Genomic DNA, 18,672 nt, shown 5'->3' with positions numbered 1-18,672 from the left:
TGGAACTTCAATATATTTGGGCGATCTCTTTTGTTCCCATGTTTGTAAAGAGCCTAAAACATATCATTTGGGCGATCTCTTTTGTTCCCATGTATGTAAAGAGCCTAACCCACATCATTTAAAAATGCCATGTTGTAATGGGTCTTGAAATATAACACACATGCACATGCACACATGCACACACATACATTTTTCCTTTCTATGCTGAGTGGCCCTTTGCATAAAATGAAGGAACACGGTGTTCTCATAAAACGTGTCATTTGGGTTCAAAACCTGCTGGCTGTTGAGACTGCGGCATGAAAAAGCGCGCGCACACACACACACGAGCACAAAGATCCCCATATATATATATATATATATATATATATATATATATATATATATATATATATATATATATATATATATATATATATATATATATATATATATATATATATATATATATATATATATATATATGCATGAAAAAGCGCGCACACACACACACGAGCACAAAGATCCCCAAATTAACTCTGGGTCCTAGCATTAAAGTCTCCCACTAGCAAAATATCCCCCCTCCTCTTATACTCGGTTATCCCCTCCGACAATGGTGTGAATATCTCCCCCTCCTCTGCTATAACATCCTCATGCTCCTCTACATCCTCCATCTGATCTCTATGACGCTTCCCCTGAGCAAAAAGTGAGCCATCTGGTGAGAAATAGCATAAAATCCTACATAGATGAAATGAGATGGCCTTATCCCAAACTTTCACATACTAAAACCTGTCTCTATATACTTGAGACCACATCAAGGAATAACTCTTTCCAAGTACATCATTAGAAAATAATTTGAAGTAATGGTGCCTTTCTAATGATAACTACCCAATAAACACAACAAAGCTGGGGTAGAAAAATAACAATATATATATATATATTTGGGGATCTTTGTGCTTGTGTGTGTGTGTGCGCGCTTTTTCATGCCGCAGTCAACAGCCAGCAGGTTTTGAACCCAGCACCTCATGCATGGGACTTGCAAGTTGCAATATTTCTACTTTAACCTGTAAACATCATTTTTCCAATTCCAAAAAAATGAGCAAAAAATTTGGGCGATTTAGATAAATTTTAGTGGAGGTACAAAATTTCGAAGTCGAAAGGTTTATGATTGGTTGAGAAAAATGTTTCACGTGACCCGCAAAAAGCGTGGAAACAGATGGAGCCACTTGTCATTATGTGATTGGCTGAAAAAACCCAAAGCAACACAACCTTACCAAGAGCGTCTCAAACACAGTATTATTATAATGCGTCGACCATGGCCGACGACGCCACGATTCCCTGCAGGCCTGTTGGAGCTCTCCAAGTACCGGCCATCATAATCGGTAAGTGCTTCTTCATCACTACCCTGTCAAATGCACCTTCCTCCAAGCTGCTTCAAACTGATTCATTTTAGTGTAATCTCTTGAAAAGAACTATGCACTGTGCACTGTGCACTGTGCACTGTACTGCCCGCAGGAGCATGGTCCTAGACCAAGACCATGTACAGAACAATCCTCGTTATGCCCGCCCATCTCCCAACGGTGGGCGCCCAGATGGGTCCCTGCTGATGGGCGGGGACTGCTCTGTACCAAATAGACACCATAGCCAAAGTAAACTCACCTGCAAGCATGCTGCAAGACTAAGATCGTCAACATAGCGCTAAGTATCACAATTGGGACACTTTTGTTTGTACACACAAAGGTATATAGTACTAATTCTTTCTATTTGCTACTTCCCTTATTGCTAGGCTTCATTATGGCTGAGTCTGCCCTGCATCTCTGGAGGTTCGACAGAAACTCAGTACGAAGGACTTTGTGTGAATATATGCTCGTGTGTGTGTGTGGAGTGTGTGTGTGTGAGAGCATATCTTGAAACAGTGTTCTACATCCACTATTGGGCACGGGGATGTCGTAGTATCTAGTCCATACTATGCATAATAGAGTCAATAGTTATATAGTCTTGTGGGTTGACTACCATGAGTATATAACATGCATGTTCCTAAAAGGTGAATTTGGGCATGTTCTTGGATTCATCTAGGTATATATATGTATATAGTAACATAGTACTATACCCTCCTGTGCACAAAGCCCATGGCATGTATCTATGAACATGTATGGTGCTATATCTAAATAATTTAGCAGATGTAAATTCCCATAGCCCTGAATTAAGGATACCTTTTATCACCCACTTGGTGGGCACTATCAGGCATAGTAGCGGGGGAACTCCGTTTCCCCCCATTGGGAACGGTGGAACGCGTTCCCCCATCGCCTGAACCAGTGGAACGTTGGAAACGGGGAGTGGAACGTTGAGGTGGTCGAAAAGACGTGGAACGACAGGGAACGGTTGTGGAACGGGAGAGGGAACGCGAGCCTGCCGTTCCCCCACGTGGGAACGCTAATGACGTGGATTTTTTTTAAAAAAAATAGAAGCCCGTAAGCCTTACGCCAGTCGCTTTTCGGAAATTCGCACCCGGGTCCCGTACGCCTTTCGCCCGTCGCTTTTCGGAGTTCACGCCTGTACCAGTGTACTGTAGTCGCCGTTGCTGTCCACGACTCCACTGCCCGTACTGTCCTGCCCGTATGGCGTACTGTTCTGTACTACATAGTACAGTCGTCCCAGCCAGGCCCCCAGCCCTTGCAGACTTGCAGTGTACACTGTACACATAGTGACTACATTCATCTAAAAGGCAAGGCAGCAAGCTTTTCTCTTTCTTCTCTCTCTCTTTCTTTGCTTGAACTTTTGGTGTTTTAAAAATTACCTATGTCACAATCTGGACTGCACACTGCACAGTCTCTTTCCCATAAACACAAGAAAAAAAAGGGACTCATTTCTCTGTAATGGTTAACTTTGAAAGCCTATTCAACTTTTTGCCCGAATTTGCAGAAATCATGGCTTACTCGGGTTCAAAGCGATCGGCTTCGAATGCTACTTGGTGGGACGAGGTTGAAAGGCTAGAAAGGTATTCATCTAAGGGAGGTGCAACACGATGGAAATGCAAGCAATGTAACAAAGAGAAGTCAGGAGGAGCAAACCGTGTGAGAGCACATCTATGCCATGTAAACAATGAAAAAGCACAAGTGAACAAATGCCCAGGGACAACACCTGAAATGCGTAGAGAGCTTTTGGCAAAGTACCCAAGTGAAGAGGAGAAAGCATGTGCACGAAAGAAACTGGCAATTGATGCATCTTACTTCAGTAGACAAGGGGAAGACACTTGGGAGATGGACAACAGTATGGAGGACTTGGGAGCTTTGCATTTTCCCAAGATTCGCAGTCTATGGGTGCAAGTTCCTGCAGCAAACCTTGGGAGCAGCTTGGGATCCCCGCAAGAAAGAGAGGGTAGATGCAGCTGTTGCAAGGTTCTTTTATCATGATCATGTAGCATTCAATGTTGCCAGGTCTCCATATTTCATTGAAATGGTCCAGGAGATTGCATGGTATGGTCCAACATACAAGCCTCCTTCATATGAGACACTACGCACCACCTTGTTGCAAAAGGAGAAAGCTGCAATTGAATGTGCTTTAGAGTCTGTGCATGAAAGTTGGGCAAAGAATGGTGTGTCACTTATTGCAGATGGTTGGAGTGACACTCGAAAAAGGTCCATTCATGGCATGGTTGCTTATTCTCGAGGAAGAATGCAATTCATTTCCTCACATGATGCTTCTGGGACTGGAAAAACTGCAGATCAGCTTGTGGAAGAGTGAGCCGAAGGTATTGAGAAAGTTGGACCAGAGAATGTTATTCAGTTCTTAGCTGATGGTGAGGCAACAAATAGAGCAGCTGGTCTTAAGCTTGAAGACAGGTATCTGCATATCACATTTAGTCCATGCTTTGCTCATTGTTTGAGCAACTTATTGAAGGATGTTGGCAGCTTGCCATGGGTTGATCCACACATTCAAAAAGGCAAGGAGATAATAAGCTTCATTCAAAACCATCAGTTTATTTTGAATGAATTCCGCAAGAGATCGGCCAAAAAGGATCTCTTGAAGTACTCAGAGACACGCTTTGGTTATAACTTTCTCATGATGAAGAGGTTATCCAAAGTGCAATTGCCTTTGAAGCAGTTGGTTGTATGCAATGAGTGGATGGGATGGGCACTTTCTCGATCAAGAGCCGGCATAGAGGTTGCAAGAACCATACAAGACTTCACATTTTGGGATGAGGTCAATACTATCAATGCTATGATGAAGCTGATCATACGCTTGATGCGGATTGCAGATGGACGGGAGCCATGCATTGGCAAGGTTTATGAGGGGGCTGACCGAATGATCGAGAAAATAGGAAAAATGGGCTTGTCTGATGAGAAATATGCAGAGGTTCGAGAATTATGTGAAGCACGATGGAATGGTTATCATTCTCCTATGCATGCTGCTGCGTATGTCTTGGATCCCGAGTTCCAAGGATGTGGACAAGAGGCCGATGATGAGGTGATGGATGGTTGGGAGACAGTGCTTTCTAGGCAGGTTCGTGATGCAGATAAACGAAGGTTGGTGAAAGACCAACTTGGATTTTATCGCAGCAAGTTGGGAAGGTTTGGATCGGCTGATGCACAGAGAGATAGGTTTAAGATAGGGGCTGCTTTATGGTGGGAGGATTATGGGCTCGTACACCACAGCTTCAATCATTGGCAGTAAGGATCTTGTCTCAAGGTGCAAGCTCCTCTCCGATTGAGCAGCTATGGAGTGTGTTCGGCCATGTTGCATCCAAGAAGAGGAACAAATTTGGGACAAAACAAGTCAATGACTTGATTTTTGTAAGTGCTAATTTGCGCTTGCTTGGTGATATGGCATCTCCCAAACCAGAGAAGTTTATATTGCTTGATGAAGAGTCCTCGGATGATGAGGAGACACATGGACTAGCAGATCCTGGTCAGGATGGGATTGAAGATTTGGATGCTGCAGATGTTGGTCTTGATGATATGGCTTTCTTGGATGACATAGATGATAGTCTCCTTGATGGCATCACTGGCAGTAGCCATGCATGATATCTCCTTACTATTTGCATGTCACCTTGAGGCTTGGACTTTGGACTTGGATTGTTTCTTTTATCTAGGCTGTGCCATGTGGGCCACATTTTGTGCTTTTTGTCACTTATGTCATGTATGATGTGGGCTAATTTATTTTGACTTGTGAGATCTATTCAGTGTTAGTATCTAGCTATGCAAATTATGGTGCACTAGACTTTAGTGTGTCTCTGATTTGGTTATATAAATGAGCATTGTATGTTAAGATTTATCGTCATTTCTAGGAATTATCTAGGTCGTTCCGTGTTTCCGTTCCCCCTTTTTCTCGTTCTCGTTCCCTTGGTGGTGCTTTCGTCCCGTTCCCGTTCTCGTTCCGTTGCTACTATGCTATTAGGTAATGTCAGTTGCAACATTGGCGTAAAGTAGTTGCAATCATACTCGTATGATTGCTCATCCAAAACATTTATAAATGAGTGAAAAAAATGTGTGATTCTCGTGTATGTTATGTGCTCTTCTATTGGGCTTTTGAAGCATCTGAAAGCAATATGTTTACAGGCTTGACCATACGCAATGAAGAATTATGGAAATATTCACTGTGCGGTTAAAGAGCATGCTAAACCATTACATCAACTAGTCAGATTGTCATGCTTATTGGTCACCTGGGAGCATGTGTCTTGTTGCGGCTTGTGATAAGTCAACCTGTTGATCTTCTACTCCCTAAAATTAAATGTTTTAACTTGATGAGGATTTAAAAGCATCGAAAACTTGTTCAGGGACTATTTTTTTTTGTAAGAAATTGTATCCACATGCATTAGAATGAAGCACGTATTGTAACATAAGTATCATTGGTGGCCCTTACATTTTAAACATTTTCATACTTATCATACTTTTAAGCGTTTGAAGTGTGATAAGTATGATTGCAAAACAATAGCGGTGGGTAGCCTCTGTGGGGAGTGAAGCGGCACGTCTAGCAAAGCCGTCGATGTTGTGGGGTTGACGATTGTTCAAGTGTAGTTAGTTTGTTGAATCTTGATGAGCTCAAGGTATCTGTCCATGTTTAGATTTCGGAAGACTTTTTTGTGCACCTAACTAAGGTTAGATGTATTCACACTATTCTCTGAGTTGAAAATTAGTTCATTGTCTATGGACCATGGTCTTATATGATCTCAGTACCGCTTACTATGACAAGCCATTTAGGCAACACATTTGTTAATGATATTCATGCCTTGGTGGAGGGCTAGAGACAATGTTGACATGAAAGAAAATTAAGCTATGAGACGCCTTCAAGCATATCGTTTTTTGGACTTTCTGAGTCATTATCGGTTTACACTTTCAATGATATGTGGCGTCATGTTCTATAAAAGCACAATATCTAAGTTTTGTAAGAGATTGAACTCGCAATTGGGAGTTAGTTAGAGATGTTTTGTTATACTTTGCATGTACATTGCACATCATCACGTTCATCACTCGAAAGCCTCAAGCTTTGTCACTATTTAGAGACGTATGTCGCTATGATCTCGTGAAGCTGGCAAAGACACGGTTTGGTTATCTTTTTCTAGCGCTTCAGAGATATGTAACATTCAGACATGTCACATTTCGAATTTGTACACAGTACTTACAAGCATGATGCGTCCTAAATTCGTATGCTCATTGCTCATATGACAATGGACCGAGTCTCAATGCTCATACAAATTTAATGTTCATGTACAATGCCTTTTTGGATGGTGCAAAGTAAAGACTCTCTTCGCCGATTGGTGTGTAGTGAAGGGTGGAGTAGGTGGACTGGAAGCCGAAAGTCAGAGGCCCAAAATATCACTAATATTTTAAGTAATGATTTTTGGGACGAAGATGGAAGCCATAAAGCAAGCCGTTTCACCTCTCTACTTCATCTTGTGTCTTTTTGATCACGAGGGGTGTACGATGAGCTTGGTATACCACTACATGCAACGCCTGGGGCAATGCATGACCACGTGCAGAGCTTTGTCACTTGAGAGGTATGTACTTTTTACTTAGAAGTTAGTACTTACTACTATGATCTATCATGTAATCATGAGTCTTGATGTCACGTGAAACGGTCCCGCGACGCCTTTGCCGCACGCGGCCTTCCACGATCCATGCTTCATGAAACGGCTCCATCGGCCCATCGAGCGCGTCTCGCGCGTTTTCCTTGCGGGTCTCACCGATCACTTGCGTTCGTGCCCGGCTTGGCTCCCTCGGTCTCGTCTCGGGTCTTGCCTTCCATCCATGATCCACCGGCCCGGCTCCGTCGGGACTGCACGGCACGGCTCGCCGGTCCGCCGGTCGACCGTTTTTCCACCGTTTTCGGTCCCGACTCCACGTTCGGCCCGATCACCGTCAAGGCGGGGAGGGCAACCCCCGGGGCACTCGGCACCCATGGAACCTCCCCCGCACCCGGGAAGGCCTAACGTGCCTACCCGGTGTGTGAGTGCGTTCCTAAGGTGCCTACCATCGGTCCATGCTTTGCCCCTCCTTGCACCTCCTCCCCATATAGAGGCAAACTATTCGGGGCGGGCTAGCATACCCTCAAGGCACCATGTCCCTTCGGATAGAAATCCCACCTCACATCATCAAGCATTAATCAGGACATCTAAGTATTATTCAGGCATATATCAGCATAAGCATGTATATGGGGGTATTTCAACACCAACATCAGTACCTTAGCCTTCATGAGCAGTAAGGCATTTAGTTGCATCAGGTCGGGGCTGTTAGCACCAGCCGACAGCACATGATGACGAACCGACAAAAGTTAGGCATTTATGGCAAGTGGTGAGCATCTGGGGGGCTGGCCGACTGCAGCACACTGGCCGACCAGCAGCCAGGTTCACATATATATAAGAAGCGCATCCATTTAGTCCATCAGATCTCAGTTCATTAGTACATAGATTATCCTCTCCTCAGCGTTTCCTTCCCAGGCAACAAGGAGAGTATCAGTTCAGTCCATCAGATCTCAGTTCATTAGTACATAGATTATCCTCTCCTCAGCATTTCCTTCCCAGGCAACAAGGAGAGTATCAGTTCAGCATCAGTTCATCATTAGTTCATCAGCGTTTCAGCATACAAACAGCATTGCATCAGTTCCAAGCATTCCCTTCAGCGTTTCCTTCCCAGGAGACAAGGGAAAGTCAGTGGGACAGCAGTTCATCCAGCATTTAGTCATCAAATCAGCATATTCAGCACCATAGGCAGCATATTCAGCATATTGTTCATCATTCCTACCTCCTACATAGAGGGAAGCCGGCATTGAAGGGTGGACCTCAGCATTGGAGCAAGGAACAATCCTCATCTTCAGCATTCACCCCATCCATCTCATCCCGAGAAGGATCTTCATCTAGGACAGGAGCATAGATCTATTTAGATCTCATTGTAAACCCATTCATCTAATATAGTTGCATTGCATTGCATTGACACTATTTGTCTATCTCTTAAGCATCATTAAGTGAAGTTTAGTTAGCCTAAGGTTGTGTTTATGACGGTAAATCTCTCACATGTCACACTTGATGAGTGTTAAAACATAAATTGGGCAATTGCTAATGCATGACTACGTGCAGGGTTTCGAATCTCTCTTGGATTTGAAATGAGAGGTGTCTCTTGAGTGTGCAAAGTAACTAGTACTAATAACTATTCACTTCTATATATGGTTTGTGCTCTTTGAATAGCATTGAGGAAGAGTCACTTCTCTTCTCTCAAGATTGTGACCAATTTGCATGGGAGATCTCCATGAAAGAGGAGCAAAGACGTCAAGCTGTCTCATGGTGGGAAATCAATGGGCGATTGACTCCCACGTTGCAGACCTTGGCTCTTCGCACTCTCTCCCAAGAGTACACTAGTGGTGCCGCAGAGCACATTTAGAGTATATGCGCAGACATCCAGACAAAAAAGAGAAACAGGTAAACATAATAACTTAAGACTCAAGACTCAAGAGTCAAGACATGATTGATGATTGTTTTATATGTAGTATGTAGTATGTACATAAACTTATTTACGTGCTTGAATCTTAATGTTGTGGATTGAGCACATCCCAACTAGATAAGTTGGTGTATGTGAACGCAAATCTTCGCTTCTCACAAAGTTAGAGCGAGGATTGGAGCGGGGAGAGCAAATTGACCTTGCTTTTATTCAGAGGTGCAGTGACGAGAATCTTGCCTATGAGTTTCTTCGAGAGGATGGGACACGCTTTAGGTGTGTTACACAAACTCAGTCTCGAGCACTACTCTACTTACTGCTGTTGAGCCGGAGGGTGATGATCTTGATTTGCATTCTCTCCTAGGAGTGGGTACTTCTTTGAGCGCTCAGTCGAGACACATTGGAGGCACCGGCCGCCATGGTGGTAGGGGTCGTGGTGGCAGAGGACCCAAAGGTCGGGGCAGGGCACGCTCTTTTGTCATGCAGCAGATGATGCCATCAGATGAGGAGAGAGAGAGCTCTATCTCTACTAGTCTCTCCAGCACTGGTAGCTCAAGAGACTCAGAGGGAGAGGCATCAGGATAGCAGCCAGCTCCTAGATTTTTTGAGCATTGACTATTTAGTATGACTGTTAACATTGACATTGAGATGACGACTTTGAGTATTGTTATATCTTTTTGGTTTCTAGTTTCTATGCTGATTTTGATATCCTGACGATGATATGATGATATATCATGATTCATATGATCATTTGACATTGATGCATCATGAATCATGGTCCATGGTATATGTATTATGCATTTTGGATGATGTTATCTATGATGATTGATCTAGGGTCTTTGATACTTTAAAGTTTCAATCTATCTTGAATAATGAACCTTGTGACTTGTCATTCTTGTGCTTGCAGCTTCCATGAAAGTCTTTGAAATTGTGCATCTATCTTGTGAATTATAATGTGTATGTAATATGTATGAAAAATTTATTATATCAGTCCATTTCCATTTTTGATTATCACCTTGTTGGTTTGACCATTGACTAAGATTCCTTTGTTGATGTATTGGCATTCAGTGGACCTTGACAACTTATGCATTGCTGTTGGAAATTGTGCCATAGCACATTGTCCATAGGGCTTACATGTTCATGTCATTATTTGGTACCGGTGTTGAATCCGTTGAGCCTCCTTTGGCTCTAAATCAGCCCTCTGCAGTTGCTGACAATCAGTCAATTTAACAACCGAAGTTTCCCATATTGCTCTCGATCAGCCACACTTTGATCAGGATGCCATGGGTGATGCATTAATTGAAGAGGATGCAGCCATTCGTGACTCATAGAGAGTTCTTCACTGACAGCAAGCTATCTACACTTATGTCAGGTCGGACACGCGCTGCCTCACGACATGCATCTCATTTTGTTAATATAGCCCTTGTTGCTTCCACATTAAATGAGGAGACACTTTCTCCTTTTGATGCATTGGAGGATAATAACTGGGTTGATTTACTTGTGACTAGCCCTAAGTATGCAGTGTCATAGTTGAGCAGATTTGTGCATTGCCCAGTCACTATCAGCGTAGGCGGTCAAGCATAAAGAAGACGCAGTGATTTATGCATTGCCCTGGCACTCGACAATAGCAAGCAGGGAAGTGTGTCTTTCGTGACCTTAAAGGCGCTTAGGACTTTGCATTGTTTTATAGCAATGCGTCTTCATTATACTTGACCGCCTACACTTATAGTGACTGGGTAGGATGTTATGACACTAGTGTCAACCAGTGGTAACTGTTTCCTTCTTGGTAGTCCATGCATTTCATAGCTCAGCACGAAGTAGCCGACAATGGTCACTTCTAGTTGTGAGGTTGAGTATAGGGCAACATTCAGAGCTATTGTGGAATGTATATGGCTCCGCCGTCTATTGAAAGATCTTGGTATTACATAGTTGTCTTCTACCACCATTTTCACTGATAGTCATAGTGCATTAGCAATCGCATGGAATCCGGTTTTTCATGCGCAAACAAAGCACATTGAGGTGCATTATCATTATGTCAGGGAGAGGCTCCATGCAAGAGAGAGAGCCTTGACTTACGTGCGTGCACATAACAATGTGGCAGATGGGTTTATTAAGTCTCTTTCGAGAGAGAAGTTTGAAGCTTTCCGCAAAGCTTTAAACTTATTACCGCTACCAGGGTAGTCTGCGGCACCCTGTACACGTTCACACCATTCACTTCAGGGAGGGTTTGTTAGCCTCCGGCCTTTGGGAAGTCTTGGTGTGAACAGTTTTATAAACGGGCACTTTTTACCCTGTGATGGCAGGTATTTTTCCCCGTATGAACACGCTCTAGTGTGTTGGGCACATCAGCCCTGTGATCACAAGTATTTTGTACTCCGCTAATTTCATATTATTCTATCGAGTACTTCTAGCAATCACATCTTGTCTCTCTCGCTCTCTGAGCTTGATACGACTGTGTGTGACTGTGTGCGTGTGTCTGTGTGTATGTGCAGAGCATCTACTCCCTCATCCAATAGGTATTTGGAGAGATGTGATGTGCAAGATATCACCGAGGGTCCGATGGTGTGTCTTGTGAGAGTTGTTGGTAGAGCAAGGAAGTTCTTTTATATTGATCTCGACCCAGGGATAATGACAGATGCTTGGAGCCTTTGGTTGTATGGCGGTTGTCCTATCAAGTACTTGCATTGGGACCCCGGTGAGTGGGTGTGGAGGGATGCTAGCAACTCGATGAAGAGAATGCGTGTCTTCAGTTATACTATGCAGAACACCAGGCACCTTGTTCTAGAATACATTCAAAGAGTCCCTACTCTTAGACCTCATTGGGAGGCTTATGGTATCACACCTGACATTTAGAGGTTGTGGCACTGTTACTTACAGGAGGACACATATTTCCTCCTTTATTTGGCTTTCTCTTCTTGATGGTCTTGCCACCAACCAATGGAGATCGGTTGTTGGTGCTAGTCCAGCATGCTCGAGATGTGTAGGAGCTTCATAGAGCTTCAGAGATGGGTTCCATTGCTTATGGGAGTGCAGGGAAGCACATAGGATTTGGATTGCGATAGCACATCTCCTTGAAAGAATGAGGAAGGATGCTTACATTTCTTTTGGTGCTATCATTTGGCTGACACAGGTGAGCTCACAGCTCAAGTATGAGGGGAATGTCATGGATCTGGTCATTATGATCAGTTAGGGAGTTGCTTGACGGTGTCGCCTTTAGGAGATTGGTGTCAAATGGGTCTATAAGACCAAGTACAAATCGGATGGGACTCTTGGATAAGCACAAGGCCAGGCTTGTGGTCAAAGCCTATTCTTAGAAAGCTAGCATGGATTTTGATGATACCTTTGCACCGGCTGGTCAGATGGCGACCATACAGACTGTTCTTGCTCTTGTTGCACATTCTCATTGGCCCATCTTTTAGATGGATGTCAAGTTGGCATTCTTCAATGGGGAGCTAAAGGAGGAAGTTTATGTAGAACAGCCCTTGAGATTTCATGTTCTTGGCTGCAAAGGTATGGTCTACAGGCTGAAAAAGGCCTTATATGGTTTGAAACTCATTTGAAACAAGCCCCCAAGGCTTCGTATGAGAAGATTGATGCTTTCTTTCAACAGAAGGGTTTCAAGCAGTCGGCGGGTGATTCAAATCTCCACATTTATCTCAAGAAAGGATTGTATACTCTTATCATTCTCTATGTAAACGACTGGATCATCATAGGCAGCTATGCAGCACACATTGCTTAGGCAAAGGTTGCCCTCAATCAGGAATTTGAGATGGCAGATGTTGGGTTGCTTCACTTCTTTCTTGGATTGGAGGTTTTTCAGTGCTCGGATGGCATATTCATTTCTTAGCAGCGGTATGTTACAGAGCTGCTAGAGGCTTTCAAGATGATAGATTTTAAGCCCGTCACTTCCCCCATGGATCCTAGTATCAAAGTCTTCTCTTCTAGATCCGATCCAGTGGCAAATACACTTATGTATAGGAAATTGGTTGGTTCCTTGATTTGATTGCTCAACACACAGCATGATTGTGCATTTGTGGTGGGAACTCTCAGTGCTTTCATGCAGGTACCATTGGACACTCATTGGTAGGTAGCACTCCGCGTATTGCGGTACTTGAAAGTTACTAAGGATTTTGGCATTTTCTATGGAGAGGGGGCCACTTTACGTGGCTAGAGAGACTTTGATTGAGTTGGAGATGCGGATTTCCAACGACCTACACTGGGTATTACTTTACTCTTGGATCTGGAGCCATTTCATGGATGAGTAAAGAGCAGCCTATGGTGGCGCTTTCATCAACTGAGGCGGAGTATCGAGCGGCTTGTTCGGCTGCTTGTGAGGTGATTTGGTTGCGGCGGCTACTTGAGGAGATCGGTTTTCAACAGCAGTAACCTACCCTTATCTCATACAACAACCAGAGTTGCTTGGTTGTTACTAAGAATCCGGTATTTCATGCGTGGACCAAGCATATCGAGATCCAATACCATTTTGTGTAGGAGTTGATCTTGGAGGGAGACATTATCCTTGAATATTGTGCTACCAAGGACAACGTTGCAAACTTATTCACCAAAGGATTATCTTAGTCAACTATTGGCGTCCATGGCAGCTCCTTGGGTGTTAGCATATATCATCTCCTGTTGGTGGCTTTTCTGGTGTTTACTTCTGGCATTCTCCATATTTTTCCCCTATTTTTATGGGCCTTTAATGTGGGTTGCCCACCCTTTTATGGAGTTTTTCACCTATTTTCAGGTCGTGTGAGGGACTAGGATGCAGTCAGCCAGCTCATATAGAAGTATATATATGTGCTGCCCTCTTCCTCAGATTCCGTCATTCCTTGATCACTTTGGTGAGCACCTTCAGCCCTCTGCCTACGGAGTCCACTCCTCACCTACGGGCTGGTTGTGTCCATTCTTTTCTTGAGGATTAGTGCATTAGTGTTGTGCTATTTTCTCTCATCTCTCTCTTGGAGCTTCAACGTTTTTGTCATTCGTCTACATCTTTCTGTTGCCTTCTGACAGGTTCAAGTGGAACGAGAGAGAAAGAGAGAAGATGGCATTGCGATGATTGATGGTTGTAGCCACACAATAGAGTGAGGAGAAGAGGGAGATGCGATGATAATTAACAAACAACACTAAAAGGATTGTGGGAGTACAAGATGTAGTGGAAAGCATAAATTCATTATACAAGTAGGTGCTTTTTATAGGAGAGAGACCTCATTACATATTCTAAGCATATGCTTGATTTGATGCCACCACATATGCTAAATAAGATTCCACCAAATATTCTAAGTATGATGCCACACATATGCCTTTTAAGAGGCTGCTCCTACACAAGAGACTTGTACATACTAGCGGTGGTTCACACACATTGGAACCGCTTTATTTAAGGCTTACATTCAGTGCTAGTTTACTCAACCACCTAGCACTTATTTATTTCCACATTAATCACTATTAATATTTAACATCCCCCCCCATAGTGATAATGTGGCTAGAAAGCCCAATCATCTTGGACTAGGTTTACTTTATATTCTGGCTGTTGTTGCTTGTCTTCGGAGGTAGAAGAAGCGGAATTTGTAGAGTCTTAATCAGCCTTCAGCTTTGCAACCCTCTTCCGACACTCTTTGATATAGTGTCCTGGCTTGTGGTAGTAGTGACACTTTCCTTTCTTCTTCTTGGTGTCACCCTGTGACGAGTCCACTTTGCCTTTGTCCCTGGAGAAGTAGGCTCTGTCTCCTTTGCTTGCATCACCCTTGGATTTGTTCTTCCTTGACTGCTCCTCTTGGAGAAGTAATCCAACCAACTCCTTGAAGGATATAGGATTGCCTCCTCCTCTCATAGTTAGATTTAGAGAAGTATGGAAACTCTGATAGGACTTAGGTAAGGAGTTAAGAACGGTGGTGATCAATTTCCTATTATCAACTACCTCATCTATATTTAGTAGCTATTCTTTAAGGTTTGTTACCTTGGTAAGATGATCTGAAATGGAATCACCTTCATTCATGGTCAAGTTGTCCAGCTCCCGCATCAGGTACATGACTTGTGCTTCGTTACGGGATTAGAACATGGTACGGGGTTAGAACATGGTCTCGAGGACCACCCAAGCAGCCCTTGCAAAGCTGCAGGATTGGATGTGAGGTACAATCGAGGGCTTGACTATGAGAGCGATCATGGCCATTGCTTGAGCATCACGAGCATCCCACCGTCTTTGGTCTTCACTGGGTCTAGGAGGCGGTGCGGTAGTGCCTGACACAGCTTGTGCCACAGTCTGAGTCGTCCTTGATGTCGAGGCACCAAGAGTTGGTGCAACAGGACGAGGCTCTTGCCCCGTAACAATCTGCCATAGCCCTTTGGCAATTAAGAGATTCTTGAGCATGAAACTCCATAATGAGTAGTTGGGACCATCAAGTCGATCTTCAGTTGTCATGAAGGCACTGAATCCAGAAAGCTCATTGGAAGTGTCTCTTTGCGACATCCTCACAGTAGTACGAGATTTTCCAAAGCTGGAGAGAGAACTAGGAACAGGAAGCCCCCCCTTGATGTGAGCTCTTAGAAAAATACGAGAAAAGGAGAGTTACGGGAGTGTGCACACAAGGCACCGGGATATGACGAGATTGAAGGTGTGATTGCAGAAGTATACCAAGAAGAGGGTGTATACTTGAATGAGCTAACACAAGACTCCGAGAGTAGTGCACAAGAACAAGAGTGCCTATGGATGCTTCCACCTTAGAAAACCTCCCCTAATAAACAAGAATCCCCAAATATACAGCACAAAGGCTTTGTATTTGACAAAAAAGAAGGTATGAAAAGAAAGCCCCAAACCTCTGTGAGGAAGATGCTGTTGATTGCTATCTTCCTCTTTCCATCAAACAGAGTAGGTTGAGCTTGGAAGTGCAGAACTAGACCGAGATGGAGCTGGAGATGTGGGCGGACAACGAGGTGAGGCTCTTGCAGGTCTGAGCATAGCACCAACTGAGCAACCAGCTGAGGAGCCGGACGTGGGCGCTGGCGGGAGAGGACTGAGTGTTGGGCCAGCGAAATAGGGCGTAGGTGGTAGCCCAACGGAGGCAAGAGCCGGGCGAGAGACGCGCGTAGGTGGCTTGGCGGCGGCACAGCTAGGAAGAGGCGCGTGCAGGTGGACTGGCAGCGGCACAGCTAGGCGAGAGGCACATGCAGGCAGAAACACCACTTGGATCGATGGCCGCGAGTTGACCATTGATGGTGGCGGTTGGCTGCGCACTAGCGCTGCCCAGATTCTGGCGGCGACTGGCTCTGGATCAGTGGCGACGGGCGACAGTTGGCTCTGGGGCGGCGGAGATGGGCGGCGCGTGGCTCTTGAGACGGCTGCGGTGGCTGCGCGTGGAGATCGTCTGGCTGCAGTAGAACCAGCTCTAATACCAAATGATGGCTACAACCACACAATAGATTGAGGAGAAGAGGGAGATGAGATGATAATTAACACAATAATCAACACAACACTAAAGGGATTGTGGGAGTACAAGATGTAGTGGAAAGCATAAATTCATAATACAAGTAGGTCTTTTTTATAGGAGAGACCTCGTTACATATTCTAAGCATATGCTTGATTTGATGCCACCACATATGTTGAATAAGATTCCACCAAATATTCTAAGTATGATGCCACCACATAAGCCAAATATGTTGCCACCACATATGCCTTTTAAGAGGCTGCTTCTACACAAGAGACTGGAACCGCTTTATTTATACATACTAGCGGTTGTTCACACATTGGAACCGCTTTATTTAAGGCTTACATTTAGTGCTAGTTTACTTAACTACCTAGCACTTGTTCATTCCCACATTAATCACTATTAATATTTAACAATGATGTGCAAGAGGGAATGTGTTACTAGCTTGGACATTTTCTAGTATGAAAGGTGTCTGGTGGACTTCACGATGTCCAAATATTTGGAAAGTACAAGCTTTGGGAACGAGGGATTGTCTTGGAATACAAAGGATCACACTCCTAAAATTTAGGAGAGTGACAACTCCGATGGACATTCTGTTCGTGTCATTACGTGTGGAATTGAGCAAATACCAAGAGTTGCCAGAGTACCTATGACAAATGGGCTACTTTTGGGATATTTTTAGTGATAAAGTTTATGGTGGAAGGACCCATCTCTTCGATTGGGACATGTGGCAAGACAATGGATCAAAGTGAGACAAGTGGCCTCACACTTGTCACTTGAGCTCTTGTGTAACTCTCTACTTGTCATCGTAGCTTTCTCTTTCCATTTTCACTCATGGGAGCCCCAAATCTTTAAATTGGAGCCCTCTCTCTTCATTTGGAGGAGGCTCTACTGCTGCAAACTAGCCTCTACCATGTTGGCAACTCCTCTTTATTCTTGGTGGTTCTCTACTCCAAGGTTATGGCTCTCTACCACTGTTACAGGTTGCCCTAATGCTGGGTGCTCTCTTTCCCTCTCTCTTGAAAAGGCTGCCCATGAAGTATACCGAGGGTTGGCGACTGTTTTAAAGGCTTCCATCGCGAAGAAATACTAAAGGCAAGGCCATTGTACTTGCTGTACCATCCATGTACTTGCTGTACCCGCTGAATGGAGAGTTGTACTGGCTGAACCAACTCTATTGCATGAAGACCCATGGTTTTTGGGGAAGAATCATTACCCACATGGAGGTACATGGATTATATTGTTGGCTTGGCATTTCTACAGCCTATGTATCGGTTTAATTTTATGGCTGCCTCATGTTGGGCTGTGTTATGGCATTTGTATATTGGATAATTTGGCATCTTCTGTGGGGAGAGTAAGGCCGTAAAAGCTTGTACATGTTGTTATTATCCTTGGGTAATAAAATACTCCAAGTGGGGGTTGGCCCATTCTGACCTCTATGCAGTGTTAGCTTTGCACATCTCTCTTTTAAAGTTTTGTGGAGTAAGTGGCATATGTTTATGGTTGTGGCCAATTTTAGTGTTTAATTGTGTTAATGGTCAAGTGTTTTGTGAAACCCCTTGGCCCTTTGGAAGTTACACTATGTTGTCGAGACTCAGAATGCACATCGAAAAATGAGACAACTACTGTGAGAAAGGAAACGCAGAAGTATAGAGAGAGAAGCTGTGTAAACTCTGCTATATACAATCAAGATCCTGTACAAAATGGAAGTGGGGGGCAAGGGTGGTATTTATACCACCCTATGCTGCTGGTCGGCCAACCCAAAAAAAGCCGATAACAACATGAATGTCCACGACTGGGATAAGACCAGTCAGCTAGCACATATGCAGTCGGCCAGGACAAAAAAATGAAGTCGGCCAGCATAGAGACAGTCGGCCAACAGCAATAGTCCCCCACGACCAAGAAAAAAATAGGGAAGAACATGGAAAATGAGGAAAAATGGAGACTACTCTCCTACCTCGGGCATGCACACCCACAACAGAGGCCCTCACTCCCTACTAAGTAATATGGTATAGACAGGAGATGACTGCTAACACCCCCTCTCAGCTCCTGGATTTGGAACCAACCCTAGTGAGTTGGAGTGCTGACGGAGCATCGCCTGAGGTAGAGACTTCGTGAAGAGGTCCACCGCATTGTCCTCCGTTCAACAATAAACAGGCAAGATGTCACCTGCAAAAATCTTCTCACAAACGAAATGATATTGTATCTCTATGTGCTTGGTCCGGGCATGGAAGACCGGGTTCCGAGCGATAGCTATACAACTCTGGTTATTGCACTGAATGACCGTGGGTTCATTATGTGGAAACCTAATCTCGCCGACAACCTCCGCATCCACACAACCTCGCAAG

General features: G+C 44.2%; 1 protein-coding gene across 1 annotated transcript in view; it reads left to right on the top strand.

Annotated features, from left to right (window-relative positions):
• Nucleotides 1–1,228: 1,228 nt before the first annotated feature.
• LOC147608912 (flagellar radial spoke protein 5-like) overlaps nt 1,229–18,672 on the top strand; it is a 53,180-nt gene continuing 35,736 nt past the window's right edge. The window contains exon 1 of the mRNA XM_086788437.1: nt 1,229–1,358. Coding sequence (XP_086644563.1) covers nt 1,292–1,358 — 67 coding nt within the window. The 5' untranslated portion in view covers nt 1,229–1,291. The remainder of the gene's footprint in view (nt 1,359–18,672) is intronic.

This window comes from Cibotium barometz, chromosome 52 (assembly GCF_041138505.1).
Source record: "Cibotium barometz isolate CiBa-2024 chromosome 52, ASM4113850v1, whole genome shotgun sequence".
NCBI classification, from domain to species: Eukaryota; Viridiplantae; Streptophyta; class Polypodiopsida; order Cyatheales; family Cibotiaceae; genus Cibotium; species Cibotium barometz.
This window is presented reverse-complemented; position numbering and strand designations above follow the sequence as displayed.